Raw genomic sequence first — 21,005 nt, 5'->3', positions numbered from 1 at the left:
TGAGAGCATCCAGAATGCCAGCCTTCTACTTACCACGTATGTCTTTCCAGCCCAGTAGAGAAAGTGACCCAGCCACTCAAAAGCTAAAGCCCCTGCTCCTGCAATATTGGGTATGTGATAATTCTCTGAGATGTCCGTCCCATTCAGCAGCCACACATAGACATCACCTTTCATGTCGCTGTAGTAGAGGCTGTTGTTATACCAATCCATGTCTCAAAACAAAGTGAATTGGTAGCAGTTATTTTTTCATACATGCCAGTGTAAACATGGCGAGTCAACAAATCATACATGCACCTCAACATAACATTAAAGCATATACTAACATAGATACTCACTAGAGCTTCAAGGATCTGTCAAGAATATTATCCCAAAATCTTAACCCTTGGAACTAGAGAGAGGAACTAATAGTAATTGAGTGTCTCCTCTTTGCCAAACATTGTCTTGGATACTTTTACCTATTTCACTTAACTCTTAAAACAAAGCTATGAAGTAGAAATCATCCCCATGTTTTTTTTTTTTGGCTGTACTGCGAGGCTTGCGAGATCTCAGTTCCTCAACCAGGGATTCAAGCCGGGCCATGGCAATGAAAGCCCAGACCCCTAACTGTTAGGCCACCAGGGAACTCCCCATCCCCATTTTTGACATGGCGAGCCCAAGACTCTGTGAAATTATCTATTCTGCCCGAGGTCTCACAGATGAACAGAGGAGGAGCCCAGATTCAAGCCAACTTCAAAGCATCATTCTTTCTATTAGTACGACACTGGCTCCTAAGTCCAACTCATTTTGGTCAGAAATGCTGTGGTACTTTTAATAGCCAAACAAAGAGATCTAATAATTAGATAATTATAGAAGATGCCATTAAATAATAAATAAATAATAATAAATTATAGAAGATGCCATTAAAGTAAGATACCATTACTTAATCTTCTTTGTCATGAAATTCTTTCTTATACTTGATTTAGAACTTCACATAGCTGTTCTGTGCTCCAGTCTTATAGCAAACTCATAATAAATTACTTAACTATAGCTGTCTTCATGGAACAAGTTAGGCTGTTACTGTGAGACAACATTGAGAAATTAAAATACGTGAGAAGTATATCAAAGCCTTCCTGAAATGGGCATAAATCATTAAATAACTACATTTTGTGGAGTAATAAATGGCCCTCCTCCTTGAGAACAGACATTTTCTTAATAGTGTCACTGGCAGTATAGTTCAGTCAATATTTGTTCCTTTCATTATTGTCCTAATACTAAAATACTCAATCCTTTTGATTGGTTGAATATCTCAGGAAGTCTTACAAGTAGAAACCTGCCATCCAAGTGTACAGGGGACTTGGTGTTTACCTGATACATTTCCCATATCAGAGGATAGGAATTCTCCTGGGCCAAAGCTATTTAATGGTTTACTCCAAAGCCCATCTTCTTTCACAGCCATGATAAATGGTGGCTCTGCAGCTGTTTGGTTTTTAAAAAAAAAAATTGAAAGAAATATCACAGAAAACACACTTTTTTTAGGTACACATTTATACCTTAGATTTCCTTCATAAAGTCAATCAGCATTTTGAAAAATACTCTGGAATAATATGAGTAATTGTATCTGCTTAACAGAATTATCTATCATATTAAACATATTTCCTGATTTTTGTGTAAATAGTTGTAATTGAATGTGAAGAGAAATGTGTAGTGATGTTGCCTCTATAGCAATGCCACGGTCATGGCAGAATTTTTTTTTTTTTTTTTTTTTTGCTTTAGCTATTGGTGGCCATGGTCCTATTCAGAGTACCCAGAAGCGATTGTGATAACAACAGTAGTACAAATGGGTCAGTTATCTTTCCATTTTTTTTCAACCAAGAGGATAGAATTCAACATAATTCACAGCCCCTCAGCTTCTCTCACCAAGACCTTCAGCGTTCAAGGAGTGCTACTGCTTAATAAACCACGAGAAAGGAGAAAACCATGAAGAAGAAGAGAATTATATTGTTTGTTAAAAAATATCTTGGACAGTTTAAAATAGCAGGTTAGAAACATAAATATCACACAATGCTTCATTTGCTTTCCTAATCTCAGATAATAAACACATCCTCAAGGGGTCAAGGCACCCTCATTCTAATTTTTTTACCACATCGAAGGTGAGAAATTTTAAAGGACATAGGGAGAAAGGCTTTTTGTCAGAATCACTCCCTAAATCAAGAATATTTTCTCACCTGGTACCAGGGTAGTTCCCACTGAGGGCTCTGACCAAGGGCCTGGCCCCTTGGGAGAACTTGCTCTCACAAAAACCTTGTATTTCGTAGCACTCTGAAGGTCGTGTACATTAAGGATGGTCCCACTTATATTAGAGAACACGTGAGTGTTTTCAGGAAAGTCTTGGGTTGATACTTTCACCTCGTAAGTCCAGTTCTGCCAGGCGGAAGGGCCTAATTGGAAGAGTTAAACAATATTACTGACGAGGATGACATCAGCAAGGGCAAACAAAGGACTGTCAGTAAATTTATCTACAGCTTCACCTTGAGTGAAAGGATAATTGGGCCTGTTGCCCCATAATCACCAGGGTTAACTTGGTGACGTGACTAGGACAGTGGTCATCCCACTCACTCATTTTGTCCCATCAAAGGAGACATCATGCCCAACAAATCGGAAGCCACTCTTCCCCTGTCAGTGCTGTATGATTGGCTGCATAGAACTGTTGGAGGGGTTTTCTATACAAGCTCCTAATAAACAAATGCTTAATGATGAATCTCTAATATAATTCCCAGTGTTGGTAGAGCATCTCCCTCCTAGAAGCCCAAACAATACAAAAGAATTTTTTTTTTGCTAATACATTTTCAGCCATCTTTGACATATACAGCAAACAGGCATAATTAACTTAGTCTTAAAGTAAAAAATAGCCAATGTTTGCTAGATACTCTAGGGGACCAGGGGTTGGCAAACGGCAGCTCACAGGCCAAATCTGGCCCACTGCCTGTTTTTGTAAATAAAGTTGTACTGGAACACAGCCACAGCTACATATTTACATTTTTATCTATGGCTGTTTACACACCACAAGGACAGAGTTGAGTTGCTATGCCAGAAGCCATATGACCCACAAAGCTGAAAATATTTACTATCTGGTCCTTCCTTTATAGAAAAAATTTGCCAACAGCTGTGCTAGACACTGTTCTAAGTGTTCTACCTATGCATCTTAATTTGGTCTGTATGACAATCCCATAGAAATATATAATTAATATTTTTATTTCCAGTAGTGGAAACATGCATGAAGTGGTTAAGTAACTTGCCCAGGTCATTCTGCTAAAAAAGGGCAAGACCAGCCTTTGAATCCACTCAGGCTGGCTCCAGAGCCCACCTGCATACCCACCACACATGCTGCCTCTCCAGAGATGAAAATTCAAGTCCAGAGAGTTTTAGGCTCAAATTCATGCAAGGTCTCCCTGGATACATAATCTCAACCCAAGTGCTCCATCCCCCTGGCTAATGCATTCCCTCAGACTAGAATGTCAGTGCCTGACTCCAAGGAGACACTCAATAAATGCTCCAACCATTCTGTTAGGACATATATGATGAAATATAGAGATTCTCTTAATGCAAAACTGATAAATGTAGAACAAATGTATAAACACGTGTGTGTGTGTATGTGTGTGTGTGTGAAAGAGAGAGAGAGCACTAAGTAGAGCTTTGGGTTGATGACTAAATAATCACATATGGGCCCTCAAAGTTGAGTCGCCATGTCAAGCCATTCAAGCTTTCCTCTCCTTCCGGCAAGGCCAGTCTCCAGGCTGGGGACAGGGCACTCACTGGCTCCAATGGCGAGCACAGGGGGCTTCCACTGAATCAGGGCCTGGTGTGAGCCGAACAGCACTGAGAGCTGCTGTGGGCAGCCCGGCAGCGGGTGTGGTTGGGTGTACAAGCCAAAGATGACCAAGTTGCCAAACCCAAATTCTTCTATGTGACTCAGGTCACATCCCACAATGAACTCATTAAAAGACAGAGAATCCTGTTGGAAAACAGCCTTGCCATCTGTGACCAGGAAGTCGTTGTTTTCACAAGCAAAGCTCTTCACATCAGTAAAGGGGGCATGAGGTAGGACAAGGTGGGACGCAGAGCCATCCAGAAAGATTGACATGAAGACTTGGGCGGTGTCATTGAAGTAAATGATTCGCTTGGACTGTGGCTTGATTGCAAAGTCCTTTAATGTGTCACTCTGCACAATACGCACAACTTCCGAGTCCCGACCAGAAGCCACGGGGAGATCGACTCTATAAATGCCGTCTCTCAGGAGATAAAAGACATACCTGACACAGGAGCAAAAGAAGCCTGGTGTGATTCAGTGCAAGGGTGAAGGAGTAACAATGCCTCAGCCCATTGTTTTATCCTGTTGGGTAATCAGAACCAGATATCTCCAGAGTGGATAAGTACAGGGTTTCCCAAGGTGCAAGCTGGTAAAGGTATTTATTAAAGATATGCTCCAGTCATTTAAGTTAGAAGTTGGAACACTGGAAAATTTCAGCCTCCCTTATAATGCATAATCTCCTAATTATTAAGTGTGACTTTTTAAGGAATCAGAATTTAAGAACAGCAAGGGTCTTTAAAGGTTTTCTAACGAAATCTACTCTTAAAGGAAAGCACATTATATAAAAATTACATGACCGAACATGTTATTTATTATGAAACATTCTTCTCCAATATACACAAATTCTTAGTCTAATTCTGTCAATAAATATTCCCATGCATTGTGAATTACAAAATGGAAGAAAGCAAAACATTTAAGCAATTTTTTTAAACTGGACGGTTATTATTTTACACAGTTATCTAGCAGTACTACTCTGCATTTGTAGTAGACTAAGCTTTTTTTTTTAATATTCACAATTGAGTGAGACAGTAGGGCTACCATTTTACAAAATCATGAAGAAATACCCCACAATTGAGTAAAACAGCTGGAAAGGACCACCCAACAATCAGGAGACAGGAGCCAGTGGAAGAATTTTGATAAAACACCTAATTTGGAGCCAAATATCATGGTAATGATACAGGTTGATTTTTAATAATGAAAGAGAAAACACTGCCAAAATATTTCATTGATAAATCAAATTTATAAATACAGTTTTAAAACATAAAACTATTAATTCGCGTGTAGCTAATCTAGAATTTGTGATCATGGAGAAAGACGTTAACACACGTATATTTTTGCTTAGTAAATCTTTCTTATCAAGAGCCCATGCCGTGGGTTGGCAGTATTCCAACCTTTCATCACCACTGTCAAATCATTTTTCTTGTCCTGTTCAGTCCCGCTTTTATTCTCCTTGATGACTATTCCAAATCTTTACCAACATGCTCGAGACTCCTGTGCCCGAATAACATCCCTAGATGTAAACTTCATGTTGAGATATGAACCTATGTTCTTTTTCTTAAGAGAACATTGTGGCAGGCAAAGAGCAGAAATAACTTGGCTCTTAACTTCCTCTTTTGTTTCCCAAATTCAAAATTGTTAAGGGACTTTGAAGGGATTTCAGAAGATTACAATTCTTTTACTGAAGCAGGGAAGAGGGCAGGTCTTTAACCCTCATTGTCACTTTGGAGGGGAAAGAAAAAGAAAAGAAAGGTGAGGAGAGCTGGGTGTGGGGGGAGGAGGACGGAGGTGAGAGAGAGAAGCAGCAGGGATGGGGGAGAGGGAAGAGTTTTATAATAAGTACAAACTCAGTGAGTGAATAATTCAGTGGTGCAAGATAACAGCATAATGGTAACCTTTTTTAATCAGAAGAATAAACTATTTCATCTATCTGAAATTCTTCAGGAATACTACATACAAAGGGTTGCTAAAAGTTTTGATTTTTACAGAAACTCTGTCATTGTATAGGGAGATGATTAGAAGACAGGCCCTGGAGCAAGAAGTCAAATACTGATTACAGCACAAAACAGCTGATGGTCTTGGGTGGTCGATAAATCAACTTGTGCTTTGCTTTCCTATCTATAAAATTGGGATAATAAAAGTACTACCCCATACGGCTGAACAAGAATTAAATGAATTATTGGAAGTAATGCACTTAGAAGCACATATTAAGTGCCTGATAACTATTATTGAATAATTATTATTATAATTTCTAGTCATATTTCAAAATCTAAGCACAAATCAGTTTTATCCTAATGGAAAAAAGAGCCACCAAAGACCTCTTTGAGATGTATTTTGAGTGACTGATTTAGTGAGTGAAGTTCATTATCCTCAAAATGAGTCATTTCGTGTAATTGCCAGCAACAAAGTTCATTTCATAGGATCTTAGACTTTTACAAATGAGGAAAATAAGATCCAAAGAGTCCAAAGGACTTGTCCTACATCACAGGGTTTTAAAAAAAAGAAAAGAAAAAATCCTGTAATTCAGTAATTCACTCAAGCTTAAAACATTTAAATATCTGGTAAATTATGAAAGAAGATGAATAGAAAATCTTGATTTTAAATCAATAATGAGCAAGAAAGTCAATTCGTGAAAGATAAAAAGTGTTATGGGCTATATTTTTTTTCATTCAAAATGAAAACAACTTTATCCCTATAAGAAAGAAAAATGTTTAGTCTTACAAACATTGGCCTTGCTTATTGGTTACTAACCTGTAATTATCTGATTATATTTAAGAAATAATAACCCCAAAATAACTTCCTATGTTTTCATCCTTCACATTTGAGCATGTGGAGATCATGTAATACATTCACAGTGAATAACTCATTTCATCCTCAAAATTCCCCAACTGAGTATTATTGTCTTCCCCATATGAAAGGATAAAGCAAAGGTCATAGACACGAAGTTACTTTCTTGAAGTCCTACTACAATTTAGCATCACAACTGAGCTAAAATGTGTCCATTTCATTTGTGGCAGGGGGAAACATAGTGATTTGTAATGGCAAATTTTAACTTGTTATTAGCTATCAATTTCTGTTTCCTAAAGTGGATGGTAGCAGTGTTCTTTCTAAACCAGCCTCCTGATAGATGTGAGAACCAGACCAGAAAAATGAACAGGTACTGAATTGCTCAGCAAGAGAAAACGGTTCAATGAAAAGAGGAAAGAGAGGCAGGAAGGGCTTCTCATGGGGAGCACTGAGGGGGAATAAGACCCTGAGTCATGCACAAAATAGTGGCATACCCAAGACGAGAATCCAGGCCCCGGAGTCCCAGACAAGAAGTCTTTCCCATAAGCCCATATTTTACTGTGAAGGAGAAAGGAAAAACTACTTACCTAGAGAAGTTGTGGATCAAGTTTGAATGAAATTTCCTCTTGGCTCTATAAGAATGAAAACTTTGCCTGGATTTAATTAAATGTGAAATCAGATACATAGATTGGCTCATCTGGTACTAGGATGTTATTAGCAAGCAAGTTTCCCCAAGATTCTTGCCAAAGGAAGAGAATTCACATTTACAAACTCACCCATTGTATGAATCAGCCACAATTTTTTGAGGTGCAATAATTGAGGGAGGAGTAACTTCCTCAATGTTTGAGCAGTTTTCTAAATCACAGACACATACCTAGAGAAGAGTACATCAGTAGAATTAGTGTCTATTCAATTTGGCCAACAAGTGTTTCTTGAGCAACTGCTCTGTGTTTAGAATTTCACTAGTCACAGAGCACTTTTAGAAAACATAAAAAAGCTCTTAAAAGACAGTGTTATATCCTATAGCCTAATGAGTTTATATCCTCTTGGTATCCGTGAAATACAAGTACGTATTTTCCTGGCTTACAGAGGCACTCAACTATTTTTATTAATATTTAAGCTGTTTCCAAGCTTAGGGGCTTCCAGCCATAGTGATTGTGACCAGCCTGTCCCTTTAAAAGACGGAAACTTGAAACACAGCAAACTGTGTCTTCTCAAAGATTTGGTAATACAATATTTTCAGAGACCTACTAAAGTTATCCATGGTTATTATACAATTTACAATGCTTGCAGCTGATTTTGATCATGATTGGCAGTTTTATCCAGTGATAATTCAGGTACCACCACTGTCTTATGGAAGGTGAATTATCATTAGTATAAACTCGTAGCTCTGAAAAATCACAATAAAGATGATTTAATGGTAGGTCAGGACTAGTACTAGGTGAAGTCTAGACCCTCCTATAGGCTAGATCTATGGTTCGTTGCTAACCCAGTGTCTAAAACATAGTAAACACTCAGTGACTAATTATTGAATGAAAGAATTACATTTACTTGTAAATATACCAAGATATGCATTAGAGTATCAATGTCAAGTTGTTTACTTTAAATTCTCAGACTAACCAGTTGATCCATGATGAAATACATTCTCTGATAAAGCCAGTCTATGGAGATGGAAGAAATTAATCCCGAACCGCTGTAAAAAATTCTCAGGTCAGACACATCAGACATGTTGGCAGCTCCCTTCACCCATATGAGAGTTCCTTCAGAGAAATAAACAACTTGCTGGTGGACATTAGCTGATATTCCTGGAAGAGCCATGCAAATACATGTGTGGTATTAGGTAACAACCAGACAAAACACTTCCATGAAAGATAATTTATTTCTTTAATCCTTAATAAAGGGATTAAAACTGAAGTCAACCTGGATCTTTCTTTTCACACTAAGGAAACATTTTTCTCTATTACACTGACCTGTAATATTACGGTGTGTAGCACCTGACTGAAGGCAATGTGCTTCATCTACTAAATGTTTTAAAGATCTCTTTCGTAGAGAAGTTTTCCTGGATAAAAAGAGCCACTGTTCCTCTTCTTGAACTAAAACAACAACACAGTTTCTAGACAGACAGACCAATCATATGCACATTGACACAAAAAAGATCAATACCACCCTTCAAAACAAGGGGACTAGCACGTGAAAGAGGCTGGTCAGATTTTCTCTGAAGGCACTGGGGTATTTCAACTGTGGTATAAATCACATTCTGTGATTGGGATGAGAAGTACAGTGTCAGTCAAGTAGGATTTCTGGGTATGTGCCCCTAAATGCCCTCAAAATAACATCACATGCGGTATCACTGTTCTTAACAGCCTTGCCCAAATAGGAGCTCAGCTTATTATCCTCCACCATAGGGATCTGACTGCTTGGTGGAGGTGGTCCAGGCCAGACTGGAGCGGGTTGTTGCATAACACACACGTATGGACAAACTTTGGTTGTCTCTGTTTTGTCTTTAATTATCTCCCTTTGAGGCAGGAGAAAGGTCCGTAGTAATGACATGTGAGGACTACAGAACTCTGTTTGACATCCTGTTCAACTGGAGACTGATGAAGTGTGCGTTGATGAACACTTTTAGTGTAATTAATAAATGTTATGCAATAATCACGGTAACAACAACCTTAAGCCTGCTCTGTATTTAACTCGCCCTCTGGATGCTTCTTGCATAACAAAAATACCTCTCCTTTCCTAGAGTGTAGTAACAGCCCCAAAAAATAAACTAAAGGCTGGTGATAGATGACATTCACTACCCACTGGCATAGGCATGTGCAGATGAGAGGAAGGGGCAGTCAAGTCAGGAAATGGTGTTCCCATGAAAACAGAGAGCAGACTCCTAGAATTCTGAATCTTTGTGTGTTATTCCAAAGTCTTTTAACTCACTTCCCCAAAATATTTCCAGTGCTTCTTAGAGAGCATTTTCTTTTATTATTTTGCTCACGTGGGCATCATGCAGAAAGTATTCAGTCTCTCAAGGCAATTGTTAAAATGCTGAAGTAAAAAAAAAAAAAAATGGTACTTGCAAAATAATAACAGAAGCTAATTTGGTAGACTGAATATTCAGAATGGTAAAATGTAACTTATTAAGTTTAGATATATTTAAAAACCTTAAGGAAACTGGAGGAAAAAGATATCTGATCTGTATTAAATGATAATACATAATATAAGGTGGAGGTTAGGGCAGAAACGATATATGTATCCCCTAAGTGTGTAAATGAGAGTCATAATCACTAGTGACTTTAACTGAAACCAAGGGTTTGCTTGAAGCCATTTTTTTAATCCCTAATTTTTTTTTAATTTTTCAATTCCAATGTGGAAACTTTTGATCAAACAACTTACTCCTATTTGTCAAATACTGGGACTCGTTTAAAATTGAAAACTTACCAAGTATTCAGAAGACAGTGTCCATTTGGGCAGAACAGTAGGGTCTTGGGGAGCACCAGATGACCCAGGACCTCTAAGATCTGAACCCCCCCTTGCCACCCCCTCAGTTCCGTGTAACAGGAGGCGCATCCCCAGTCTCTACCTGCTGGGGATGAAGTGGTAATACTAGATTCTGCTTCCGGCCCCTCACCAACTTCATTTACTGCTGCAACAGAAAACCTATTCCAAAAACAATTTGGAGAGATGTATTTTACATGGCATGGTGTGAACATGAGATAAAAATAGAAGGAGCAATAACATTTCTATTTAAAGGATGATGTGGCAATGCATGTATCTAGTTACTTGGTGCCACTGCTTAGCACTAAAATGACCATCAATCACATCCTTGTTTGCATTCCCCATAGAATAGTTCAGGGTCACAGAGGTCAAAAACTGAACTCTGCTATCTGCATGACCCCCATTCATGCCCTAATTTAAAGAGGTCTTAATAAATGCTGGAAAAGCTAACAATAATAAAATAATCCCCTTAACAGTTAATACAAAAATACCATTAACAGAATTTTACCTCCTTACTTTTTTCATGTTGGATTAAATGAAGAAATGATATTTATGGTGCTTATAATGTCTCTTTTAGCCCATATTTATAAGCCCATATTTATTAGCCCACAATTATATTTATCTCTGAATATAATAGAAATACTTACAAATGTTTTTGCTCAGGATGGTGTAATCTAATAAGCATAAAAACTTGAGGAAAACCACAGTAACTTAAACCAACAGCACAAAGCCAATGTGACTTCTCAAAATATATTTAAACTATTTTTTAGTCCTATTTCTTAAATAATTATCATGCCTGTACCCATGCTGGTTACTATTTTTAAATTTTATATTGGAGTATAGTTGATTTATAATATTGTGTTAGATTCAGGTCTACAGCAAAGCAACTTAGTTATACATATACATATATCTATTCTTTTTCAGATTCTTTTCCCATATAGGTTAGTACATAGTATCGAGTAGAGCTCCCTGTGCTATACAGTAGGTCCTTGTTGATTACCTATTTTATATATAGTCATGTGTATTTGTTAATCCCAAACTCCTAATTTATCCCTCCCCCCCAACCTTTCCCCTTTGCATGCTGGTTACATTTTTCCTGCACCACTTAATTCTTACCTGTAGGTGGTATTTGGTAGAGTGGAGTAAAACTGGAAACTGGTTCTCTGTGTCCCTGAATCTAACTTTTGATTTTTACTAATCAGCCTTAAGTTATAACCCAAAATAGGTCCACCTGGGAATTGAGGTGGAGCCCAACTGATTTCCACCGTGTCGGGACTGGAGCTTTCAATATTTCTAATGAGAGGAGCAGTTTCAGGAACTGGAAGAGATAATGGTGACATCGTGAGCAGAAAATATACCGTGAAAAATGTAAAAATGTAAATAGGATAGGAAAAAAAAGTGTTGTTTTTTTGAAAACAGCATAAATGAAGTATTTTTGTTAATATTCACAAGAAGTGATAGAGAGAAGATAGTAATATATCTATGAGCTGCAATTCTTGATCCCTAAATGATACCAGTTAGCTACTTTCCTAAGGGACTCTTTCAAATGTTATTTTCCTCACTTCTAATTTATGCAATAAAATTAAATGTGGAAGTATGCAAATAGGATAAATGTTCTAGAAAAAAAGTGGTCAAAAATCTCCAGAGACCTAAATAAGTTGAAATGTGGGATGGAACCAGGTTAGGAAGGAGAAGAGAATCTGTAATAAACTGGAGTCAATGATTAACACAAGTTAAAAGAAGTAAGTCCTGGGGCCTATTCCCTCACTAGAGTGCTGTGGCCGGACTAGTTCCAGCTAAAGATAGGGATTTAGATAAGCCTGAATTAGAACAGTCTGCTTCACTTTTGCTGGCATCAGCTCTGCTGACCCAGACTGTACTTTCCTCCCCCAGCTCCCAAGGTCCCCTGGAATCCAGGCTTTCTGTGCCTTAGCAACATCCCTTCCCTTGCGAAGGATGAAAGGAGCATGCATTCGCTAATTAAGCACTCACCCACAGACTTTAGGAGCTACCCAAGTGACAAAGAACAGAAAGGAAAACAAAAGATCTAACAGCTTATCTTCCATCCATGTCTCCACCTGCTTTCCATACCCCCCACATCCTTTTATTTCCTCTTTCCCTAGAAAGACAGACTGATGTCACTTTGCTCTTCAGTAGTCTCTCTGCCTCGGAACAATTTTGGCAGGTGCTCTGCGTCACCCCTGACCCTTTAGAGTGGGGAGAAAAGAGACAGTTCAGCCTTCACATTGGCTGCGTTTTAAAAAGGCTTTTTAATTGATCTCTCAGCCTTTCTCTGACACAGTTCCTCCCCAACTCTCAGACTGAGCTTTAGCAAACACAAATACCATCACATCACTCCTCTGCTCCATGCACTCAGCCACCCTGGTGAACAGGGAAGTCGTAATCATCTCCCAGTGAATCAGAATCAGGATGTCAGAAAAACTAACTCTTTAGGGTCAATGCCCAGACAGACATGATCTGCTCCACTTCAAGTACATAGATGTCACATGGTGAACTGTGATTATTGTCCAAATCTCCCCCACAAAAATCGTCCCTGAAAAGGCTGGTCAGGTAAAGCAAGGTAACCATTCCACCTGATTAAGAAATTATCTTCATAAGGGCCCCAATTAAAAGGCAGTAATACCATCTAAAAATCATATATTTCCCATAGCTAAAAAAGAAAAGAATCATGAAGTGATGAAACATGAAACAGATAACTCTATAAGTTTTGATGTGGCTAAAAAAAGTGAGATAGAATTGAGGCATGAGATGCTATCCATGGAAAAGACACCCAGTACAAGGACTGGAACACCTGGAGGGTATGTGGGCTTGCATATCCAGAGAAAGGCCCAGAAATGGAAAGCAAAATTTGCCTTCTTCATTATTTTGATTTGACTAGCCTTGGGTGGGCCCTGGACCACGGTATGTCTCCAGCACTGGAAAATGTTCCAACACTATTGGAGTACATGAGGCATTACTTTGAATGAAGAAGGATCCACGTATTCTACTCGGATCTGGAACATTTCGAATATGACCCTAGGCCAGTGTCTGACCTGAGGTCCTAAGGATGGTCAGGGAATAATCAGCAGAGGTGCCACACATACCCTAAAATCTGATAAGCAAGAAGAGAGCACTAATCAGGGAAGAGGGAAAATGCCCCAACCAGCTTCATCAGCTGTCTAGCTATGCTTCTGTCCAAGGCCTAGTTCACAGTGAGGGTCTCTGCACACAGCTGAATCTCTAGAACAAGGGGTAGGGTCATCTAACATCTGGCTTGGAATAAGTCCTCCCAAGTCCCCTCAGCTAACTCTGAGGGTGAGAGCACCAGGCAACTCTCCCTGAGTGTCTGCCCCAGGCATTCACCTCCCTAAAAGGCTCTAGGCTTGAATCCTTTTCCTGGTATGGAAGTCACATCTTTGAAAGAAGAAATCAGAAAATGCCCCAATATATGTACTGTTTTTTAAAATCGTCTCTAATCAAATGTTAAAGTATTATAATAACCTCCCAGCTGGTCTCACTACCTCTGTACTTTCCAGTCTCTCTCATTCCTTCAATCCATTCCATGTGTAGTGGCCAAAATTATCTTTTTAAGGATACTCAAAGCAACTACTCCTCTTCTTTAAAACCTTCCATAATTCCTGACTGCTTAATGAGGCTTATTCTGACCACCTTCTTTAATTCACTCCCCATTTCTAAAGGACAGACCCTGCGCAAAACGTTCCTCTTACCATAGCACCCCGTATCTTCCTACTTACAATATACTTTCCTTATTTATTAGGTTTACTGCTTAGAGTATTTCTTCTCCACCAGAATGGGTATTTTTGTTTTGATCACAGAAGTATGTTGAGCACCTAGAACACTATTTGGCACCTAGCTAGGTACTCCATTGTTGGATGGGTCTATTAATGAAGGAATAAATTTATTTCATTGTTTAAAATAAAATGAACTAACCAAAGCTTTGGAATAATCCCTGATTTCTTAAGCAATGTGTGCATGCCATACCTCCATAAGGATGAGTCCTATAACTGGGACTTGGAGGGGAATAAAGTTGCAGCTGGGCTGTGAAGATCCAAACCACTCGAAAAATATATTCAGTGAAGGGATGCAAGGGCTCTACCACATAGGAGAGCTTGGACACGGCCTAAATCAACAAGAGATCAAAAATCAGCATTTATGGAATAGCCACCGTATATTGTAACTCAAGAGCACAGATTCGTTTGTAGATGATGGATGGCCTTCTGGATATGGAGTGACCCAAGGCCTGCCAGACCAGTTGAAATGGAGGCCTGGAGCTCAGAGCTGAGCCATCCCGACGTCAGTCAGCATAATTCACACCAAAATTCTTTCCTTCTTCAAAACTGCAAAATTATGGATTCAATTATATGGCATTTACCTCAAGGCTTTGCTTTACTTTTCCATGTTAATATACTTGGTGTATTGGGACTATTTTTCTCTGAACATGCTTTTGATTTCCTAAAAGGGACCGTCCTGGATGACCTCCCTGCCCTCCACCCTAGTTGGAATCATTTTCAATGGGATGGGCAGATAATGACCAATGATATAAGTAGTTGGTTATGTGATGCTGTGCTGAAGGAATAATATATATGTCCAATAATATATTTTCCTTAAAAATAAAAGGTTTATCATAAAGAGTAGCAGAGATTAAAGTTCATCTAATCCAACCACTCATTTTATGTTTGAATCTTCTCTAGAATGTCTTTACACCTATAATTATATGTAGTAATTTGGCACTTTTAATAATTTGAAGAAAAAGTCTCCGTTTAGGCACATGGGCAGCAGTTCATACCTCAGTGTAAGTCCAGCTTCCAGGCAGTTGTGCATATTTCCACTGAATGATGTATTTTACTCCAGAGATGTTGGCCGATTTCCATCGTAATGTCACACTGTGGCTTCCAATGGAAGAAGCAAATGGTGCAGTGGGATGGTCTGTATTTTCTGGGGAGAAAACAAGATTTCATTCACCATGTCCCCTGTCTGTCAAAGCAGGAGAGAGTGTCCCTGCTTCATCTAGTGCCCTCAGCACCCTCTTGCCACAATTATTCACCTGAACAATAACTGATGCACATATTCAAGTGATTTATTTTTTTAAATCAGCCAGTCGGTCTGGCAGCTTTTTTCCCCCATAGAACGCACTTATCTTTGACGATAGTTTTTTTTACAAGCAAGCAACATGGAGTGTTCTGAGACTGTCCAGTTTTCTCTTGTGATACCACTTCTATATAGGCTAGAGGGGTGGATGCCAAGGGTGTGTCTGGGGCAACAGAACCATCCACTACCCCAGGACATGTATCTCAAGATATATTTTAATTTTACACTATATGTCTACAGTTATTGCCCATTTTGTCAACACATTATTTTTATACATGCAAGTAGCTGTCTGTACTCCAAAGGATTCTATATTCTGCTGTTTTTTATTGTGAAATATTTCATGACTTTTAAACAGTAGCAACATTACAATTGGTACACACAGTTATTGGTGCTACTTCCCAGGCACTGTGTGAGGGGTTAGAATTCTGAATGGTATGTACCACTGGGATGAAATTATTTTACTTTACTTTTTCTATTTTCCAAAATCGTGACTAATTTAATGCATTAGCTTGCTTTTTCACCAGAATTTTTTATTGTGGTAAAATACACATGGCATAAAATTTACTATCTTAACCATTTTTAAGTGTACAGTTCCGTGGTATTAAGTACATTTATATTCTCGTGCAACCATCACGACCGTCCATCTCCAGAACTCTTTTCATCTTGCAAAACTGAAACTAACCATTAAATAATAACTCCCCATTCCCCCTCTCCCTCCCCCTTCCCTAGGCAACCACCATTCTACTTTCTGTCTCTATAATTTTAAGTACTCTAAATACCTCATATAAGTGGAATCAAACAGTATTTGTCTTTTTGTGACTGGCTTATTTCACTTAGCATAATGTCCTCAAAATTTATTCATGCTGTGGCATATGTCAGAATTTCCTTCCTTTTTAAGTCTGAATAATATCCCATTGTATGTGTATATTGCATTTTGCTTATCCATTCATCTGTCAGTGGACATTTGGGCTGCTTCCATGTTTTAGCTATTGTGAATTCAATATTTGAGTGTAATAGGGGTGTATAAATATCTCTTTGAGACCCTGCTTTCAATTCTTTTGAGTATATACCCCAAAGTGGAATTGCTAGATCATGCAGTAATTCTGTCTTTAATTTTTTGGTTTTTTCCACAGGAGTTATACCATTTTACGTCCCCATCAACAGTGCACAGCATTCTAATTTCTCCACATCCTCGTCAACACTTTTACTTTTCTGGGATTTTTTGCTTTTTTTTTTTTTCCTTGAAGTGGTATTTCATTGTAGGTTTGATTTGCATTTCTCTAATGATTAGTAATGTTGAGCATGTTTTCATGTGCTCTTTGGCCATTTGTATATCTTCTTTGTAGAAATGTCTAAGTCCTTTGCCCATTTTTTAATTGGATTGTTTGGGGGTTTTGTTGTTGAGTTTTAGGAGTTTTCCATATATTCTTGATATTAATCCCTTATCAAATAGTGTGATTTGCAAATATTTTCTCCTATTCTATTGGTTGCTTTTTTACTCTGTTGATAGTGTGCTTAAATTTTTTTAATTTTCATGAAGTTCAATTTGTCTATTTTTTCTTTTGTTACCTATGCCTTTCGTGTCATATCCAAATAATCATTGCCAAATCCAATGTTGTGAAGCTTTTGCCCTATGTTTTCTTCTAAGATTTTTATAGTTTCAGGTCTTACATTTAGATCATGGATCCACTTTGAGTTATTTATTTATTTTGGGGGGGCGGCATTGGGTCTTTGTTGCTGCGCGCAGGCTTTCTTTAGTTGCGGCGAGCGGGGGCTACTCTTCGTTGTGGTGCGTGGGCTTCTCATTGCCGTGGCTTCTCTTGTTGTGGAGCACAGGCTCTAGGCGTGGGGGCTTCAGTAGTTGTGGCACACGGGCTCAGTAGTTGTGGCTCTTGGGTTCTACAGCACAGGCTCAGTAGTTGTGGCTCATGGGCTTGGTTGCTCCGCGGCATGTGGGATCTTCCTGGACCAGGGCTTGAACCCGTGTCCCCCTGCATCGCCAGACAGATTCTTAACCACAGCGCCACCAGGGAAGTCCCCATTTTGAGTTAATTTTTGTATATGATGTTTTATAAGGATCCAACTTTTGTATGTTGATATTCAGTTTTCTCAGGACTATTTTCTGAAAAGACTCTTTTCCCCCATTGAATGGTCTTGGCACCCTTGTCAAAAATCATTTGACCATATATATAAGGATTTATTTCTGAACTCTCTATTCTAGTCCACTGATCTATATGTCTGTCTTTATGCCAGTACCACAGTATTTTGATTACTGTAGGTTTGTAGTAAGTTTGAAATCAGGAAGTATGAATCCTCCAGCTTTGTTCTTTTCAGGATTTGGGGTGCTTTGAGATTCCATATAAATTGTAGGATGGGTCTTTCCAGCTCATGCAAAAGATCTGCAAAAACATCTTTGGAATTCTGATACGGATTGCATTAAATCTGTAGATTGTTTTGGTAATATTGACATCTTGACAATATACCAAGTCTTTCAACCAATGAATAAGGATGTCTTTCCATTTATTTGTCTTCCTTAATTTGTTTCAGAAATGTTTTGTAGTTTTCACTTTACAAGTCATTCACCTCCTTGGTTAAGTTAATTTCTAAGTGTTTTTATTCTTTTTGATGCTATTGTAAATGAAGTTGTTTTCTTAATTTCCTTTTCAGATGGTTCATTATTAGTGTATAGAAATGCAATTGATTTTCAAGTGTTAATTTTGTATCCTGCTATTTTGCCAAATTTGTTTATTAGTTCTAACATGGTATTTTGTGGTATCTTTAGGGTTTTCTGCGTATAAGATCATAATATCTGCAAACAGAGAATTTTTACTTCCTCCTTTCAAATTTGGATGGCTTTTATTGGATCCATCAAATTCGGATGCCTTTTTCTTGCCTGATTGCTCTGGCTAGAATATCCAGTACTATATAGAAGTGGCAAAAGCAGGCATCTTTGCCTGAACTTAGAGGATAAGTTTTCTTTTATAGAAAAAGAATCACTACTCTGGTTCAGAAAAGATGGTAAATTTTTTTAAGGAGCTTAAAATGATTAAATACAAACTCCCATGACCTCTTTCCAGTTAAAAGTTGACACAATTCTAATCACTATAGATACTGAATCTGAACTAATTAAAGTCCATACTACAAAAAATACTCTGTGACCCAGAAAAAATAAAGCCACTGTCATCTGAGAGTTTAGCCCACAGAGTGGCTTAACACAACCCTTCTCTGCTTATTCTTCCATTTAGGGTTCATTTTTGGATACTATAACTATACAGGCAAAGCACAGTTCCATTTTCCCCTTTTTATAGTGTGAGATGCTTAACAGCAGGGATTGGAATAGCTGTGGGATACCTTGAAGAGGAGTCCAGTGATGGAGTGGTCAGCAGAGCAAGGAAGAAGAACCAGGAGACATCAGAAAAGATGTAAGTTAAGAACTGGGCAGAAGGGGCCAGAGTTATATAAGTACAAGTAAATGTAAATTTCATAGCTAAATACAGACGTATGTTTCAAAGCCATGGTGATGCATATGGAAAAACAGAGATGAGGTAGGTTTATTCTAAAATATCAAGACAAGAGTGAACCAAATGAGAAAGAGGAAGCTAGGGACTTCCCTGGTGGCGCAGTGGTTAAGAATCCACCTGCCAATTCAGGGGACACAGGTTCGAGCCCTGGTCCGGGAAGATCCCACATGCTGCGGAGCAATTAAGCCCTTGCGCCACAACTACTGAGCCTGTGCTCTAGAGCCCGCGAGCCACAACTACTGAGCCTGCGTGCCACAACTACTGAAGCCTGTGCACCTGGAGTCCGTACTCTGCAACAAGAGAAGCCACCACAATGAGAAACCTGCGCACCGCAACGAAGAGTAGCCCCTGCTTGCCGCAACTAAAGGAAGCCCACGCGAAGCAACAAACACCCAATGCAGCCAAAAATAGATAAATGAATAAATTTATAAAAATAAAATTAAGAAAAAGAAATAGAAGCTAAACTGAGCTATATACTACTTTCAATATATAGCAGAGTGTCTAAGAATAGGCTCTGGAATGAGATAACTGGGTTAAAATTCAAGTTACATCCCTCTCTGGCTATGCAGCCCCAAGTAAGTATTTACACTCGTGCCTTATTTTTCTCATCTGTAAAATGAGAAGGATAATAGTGTTTATACCTCTGAGGACAAAAAGAGCTAAAACCTATAAAATTACTTAGAACTGTGCCTGACTCATAAATGCCTAATAAATAATAGCTATTTTTATTTCAATATATTATTAGCTATTATCATCCCCACCATGTGGAAAAGGGGAGGATGGAGGGTATCTAAAATAGAATAATGTAGCAGATCCGCAGATAAATGAACCAGTACCAGATGTGTTAAAGACAAACAGGGTCTTAAGTACATGGGTGAAAAGATTCATCAGAACAAACTAAAGATAAGGTCTGTAAGCACAAATGCCATATATGTAAACTCAGTACATCTCAGTTAGTGGTACATAGACATTGATAGCCAAATGAAAAATATAAAATAAAGCACTGATTACACTTGTACTCTAACAGAATTGTATAATTAAGTTGGTAGTATAATTTTAGAATATAAGAAAATGATATAAATCAAAGTTTCCCAAACTCTCTCAGTTCTGGCATCTTTAATATCTTAGTAATTTTTTCATGACCCCCTAGAACAAAAGAATCACCTAAACAGTTCCATTTATTAAGTATTATAACTTGAGTATGCGTGTCCTATCAACTTAGTGGATGTTTGGGGAAAAAACACATAAATTGAAAGACAAAATAATATATTTATTTCATCCCTAAATAAAAATAATTGCATACTACTCGGATCTGTGTGCCTATTGGGCACTGCACAACTTCTCAAATATTCTAATCAGACTGGACACCTCCATCCTTATTTCCTGTTCCACGTTGTATTCCTCATGGTATTTGCTTTTTATCACAGCAACACCAAAAAAGCAGGATTGTAAAGATACGATAGCATAGAAAGGAATGTAGTGCAATCCATTGTTTATACCATCAATTACCTCTGGCTAGTAGTTCCTGTGATGTCCAACAGACATCGACTACCCTTGTGTTTCCCTCAATATTTAAAATGCCCCACACCTCCCTGTGAGGTAGATGTGATGCCGTGGGGAACCTCAGTGCACAGTTTGGAAACCACAGAATATAAATTTTATCCACAACTAACTCCCACCACACAGAAGGTAAAAAATGTAATACCACTACCCCTCCACAGAAATGTCAGGGAGGGTCTTTTGTGGGACATTAAAGGGCAGAAGCAAATCAGGATAGGAAGGCAAGATCCACCTTCCAATTTCCATCAGCCACTGAGAGCAAGGAGCAAGCCACTGAAACAAGAACTACAACTTATGGAAGAACCAATCATCTCTTGTTCTGGAAGGAACTGTGTATCTCCTAGTGGGAGGAAACACTGGGGAATTCTGGAAAAGTTAGCTGCTAACATATAGGCTATAATTTATCAAAACATTGGTCCTTCAGAAACCACTAGAGAATTAACACACTTGGGCAAAGTCACTTAGAGATACCCAGCCTGCTCTGGAATAAGTCAGAGGGAGCTGGAAACCCAAGTTCCCTACTTACTCAAAATTTAACACTGAGAAGCATAACTTTTATACATTGTGCAAATTTCCCAATGTCTTGTAGGGAGTCATAACTATAGTAGGTACTCGACTGAATAACTGTTAGCTGAGTAATGAAATGTGCATTAAATAAAATACTTCTACACTTTCAGTTCATTAAAACAGTGGCATTT

At 38.4% G+C, this 21,005-nt stretch overlaps 1 protein-coding gene across 2 annotated transcripts in view; it reads right to left on the bottom strand.

Moving 5' to 3' along the window:
- Positions 1–21,005, bottom strand: part of ROS1 (ROS proto-oncogene 1, receptor tyrosine kinase) — a 111,873-nt gene that overhangs the window by 71,096 nt on the left and 19,772 nt on the right. For both annotated transcript variants that reach the window (XM_061207014.1, XM_061207013.1), the window contains exons 6-16: positions 14,925–15,073; positions 14,120–14,258; positions 11,234–11,435; positions 10,203–10,279; positions 8,602–8,724; positions 8,252–8,436; positions 7,408–7,505; positions 3,793–4,289; positions 2,205–2,417; positions 1,345–1,455; positions 34–212 (exon numbers count right to left, since the gene is read on the bottom strand). In XM_061207014.1, the coding sequence (XP_061062997.1) occupies positions 34–212; positions 1,345–1,455; positions 2,205–2,417; positions 3,793–4,289; positions 7,408–7,505; positions 8,252–8,436; positions 8,602–8,724; positions 10,203–10,279; positions 11,234–11,435; positions 14,120–14,258; positions 14,925–15,073 (1,973 nt within the window). The remainder of the gene's footprint in view (positions 1–33; positions 213–1,344; positions 1,456–2,204; positions 2,418–3,792; positions 4,290–7,407; positions 7,506–8,251; positions 8,437–8,601; positions 8,725–10,202; positions 10,280–11,233; positions 11,436–14,119; positions 14,259–14,924; positions 15,074–21,005) is intronic.

This window comes from Eubalaena glacialis, chromosome 12 (assembly GCF_028564815.1).
Source record: "Eubalaena glacialis isolate mEubGla1 chromosome 12, mEubGla1.1.hap2.+ XY, whole genome shotgun sequence".
Classification (NCBI taxonomy): domain Eukaryota; kingdom Metazoa; phylum Chordata; class Mammalia; order Artiodactyla; family Balaenidae; genus Eubalaena; species Eubalaena glacialis.
This window is presented reverse-complemented; position numbering and strand designations above follow the sequence as displayed.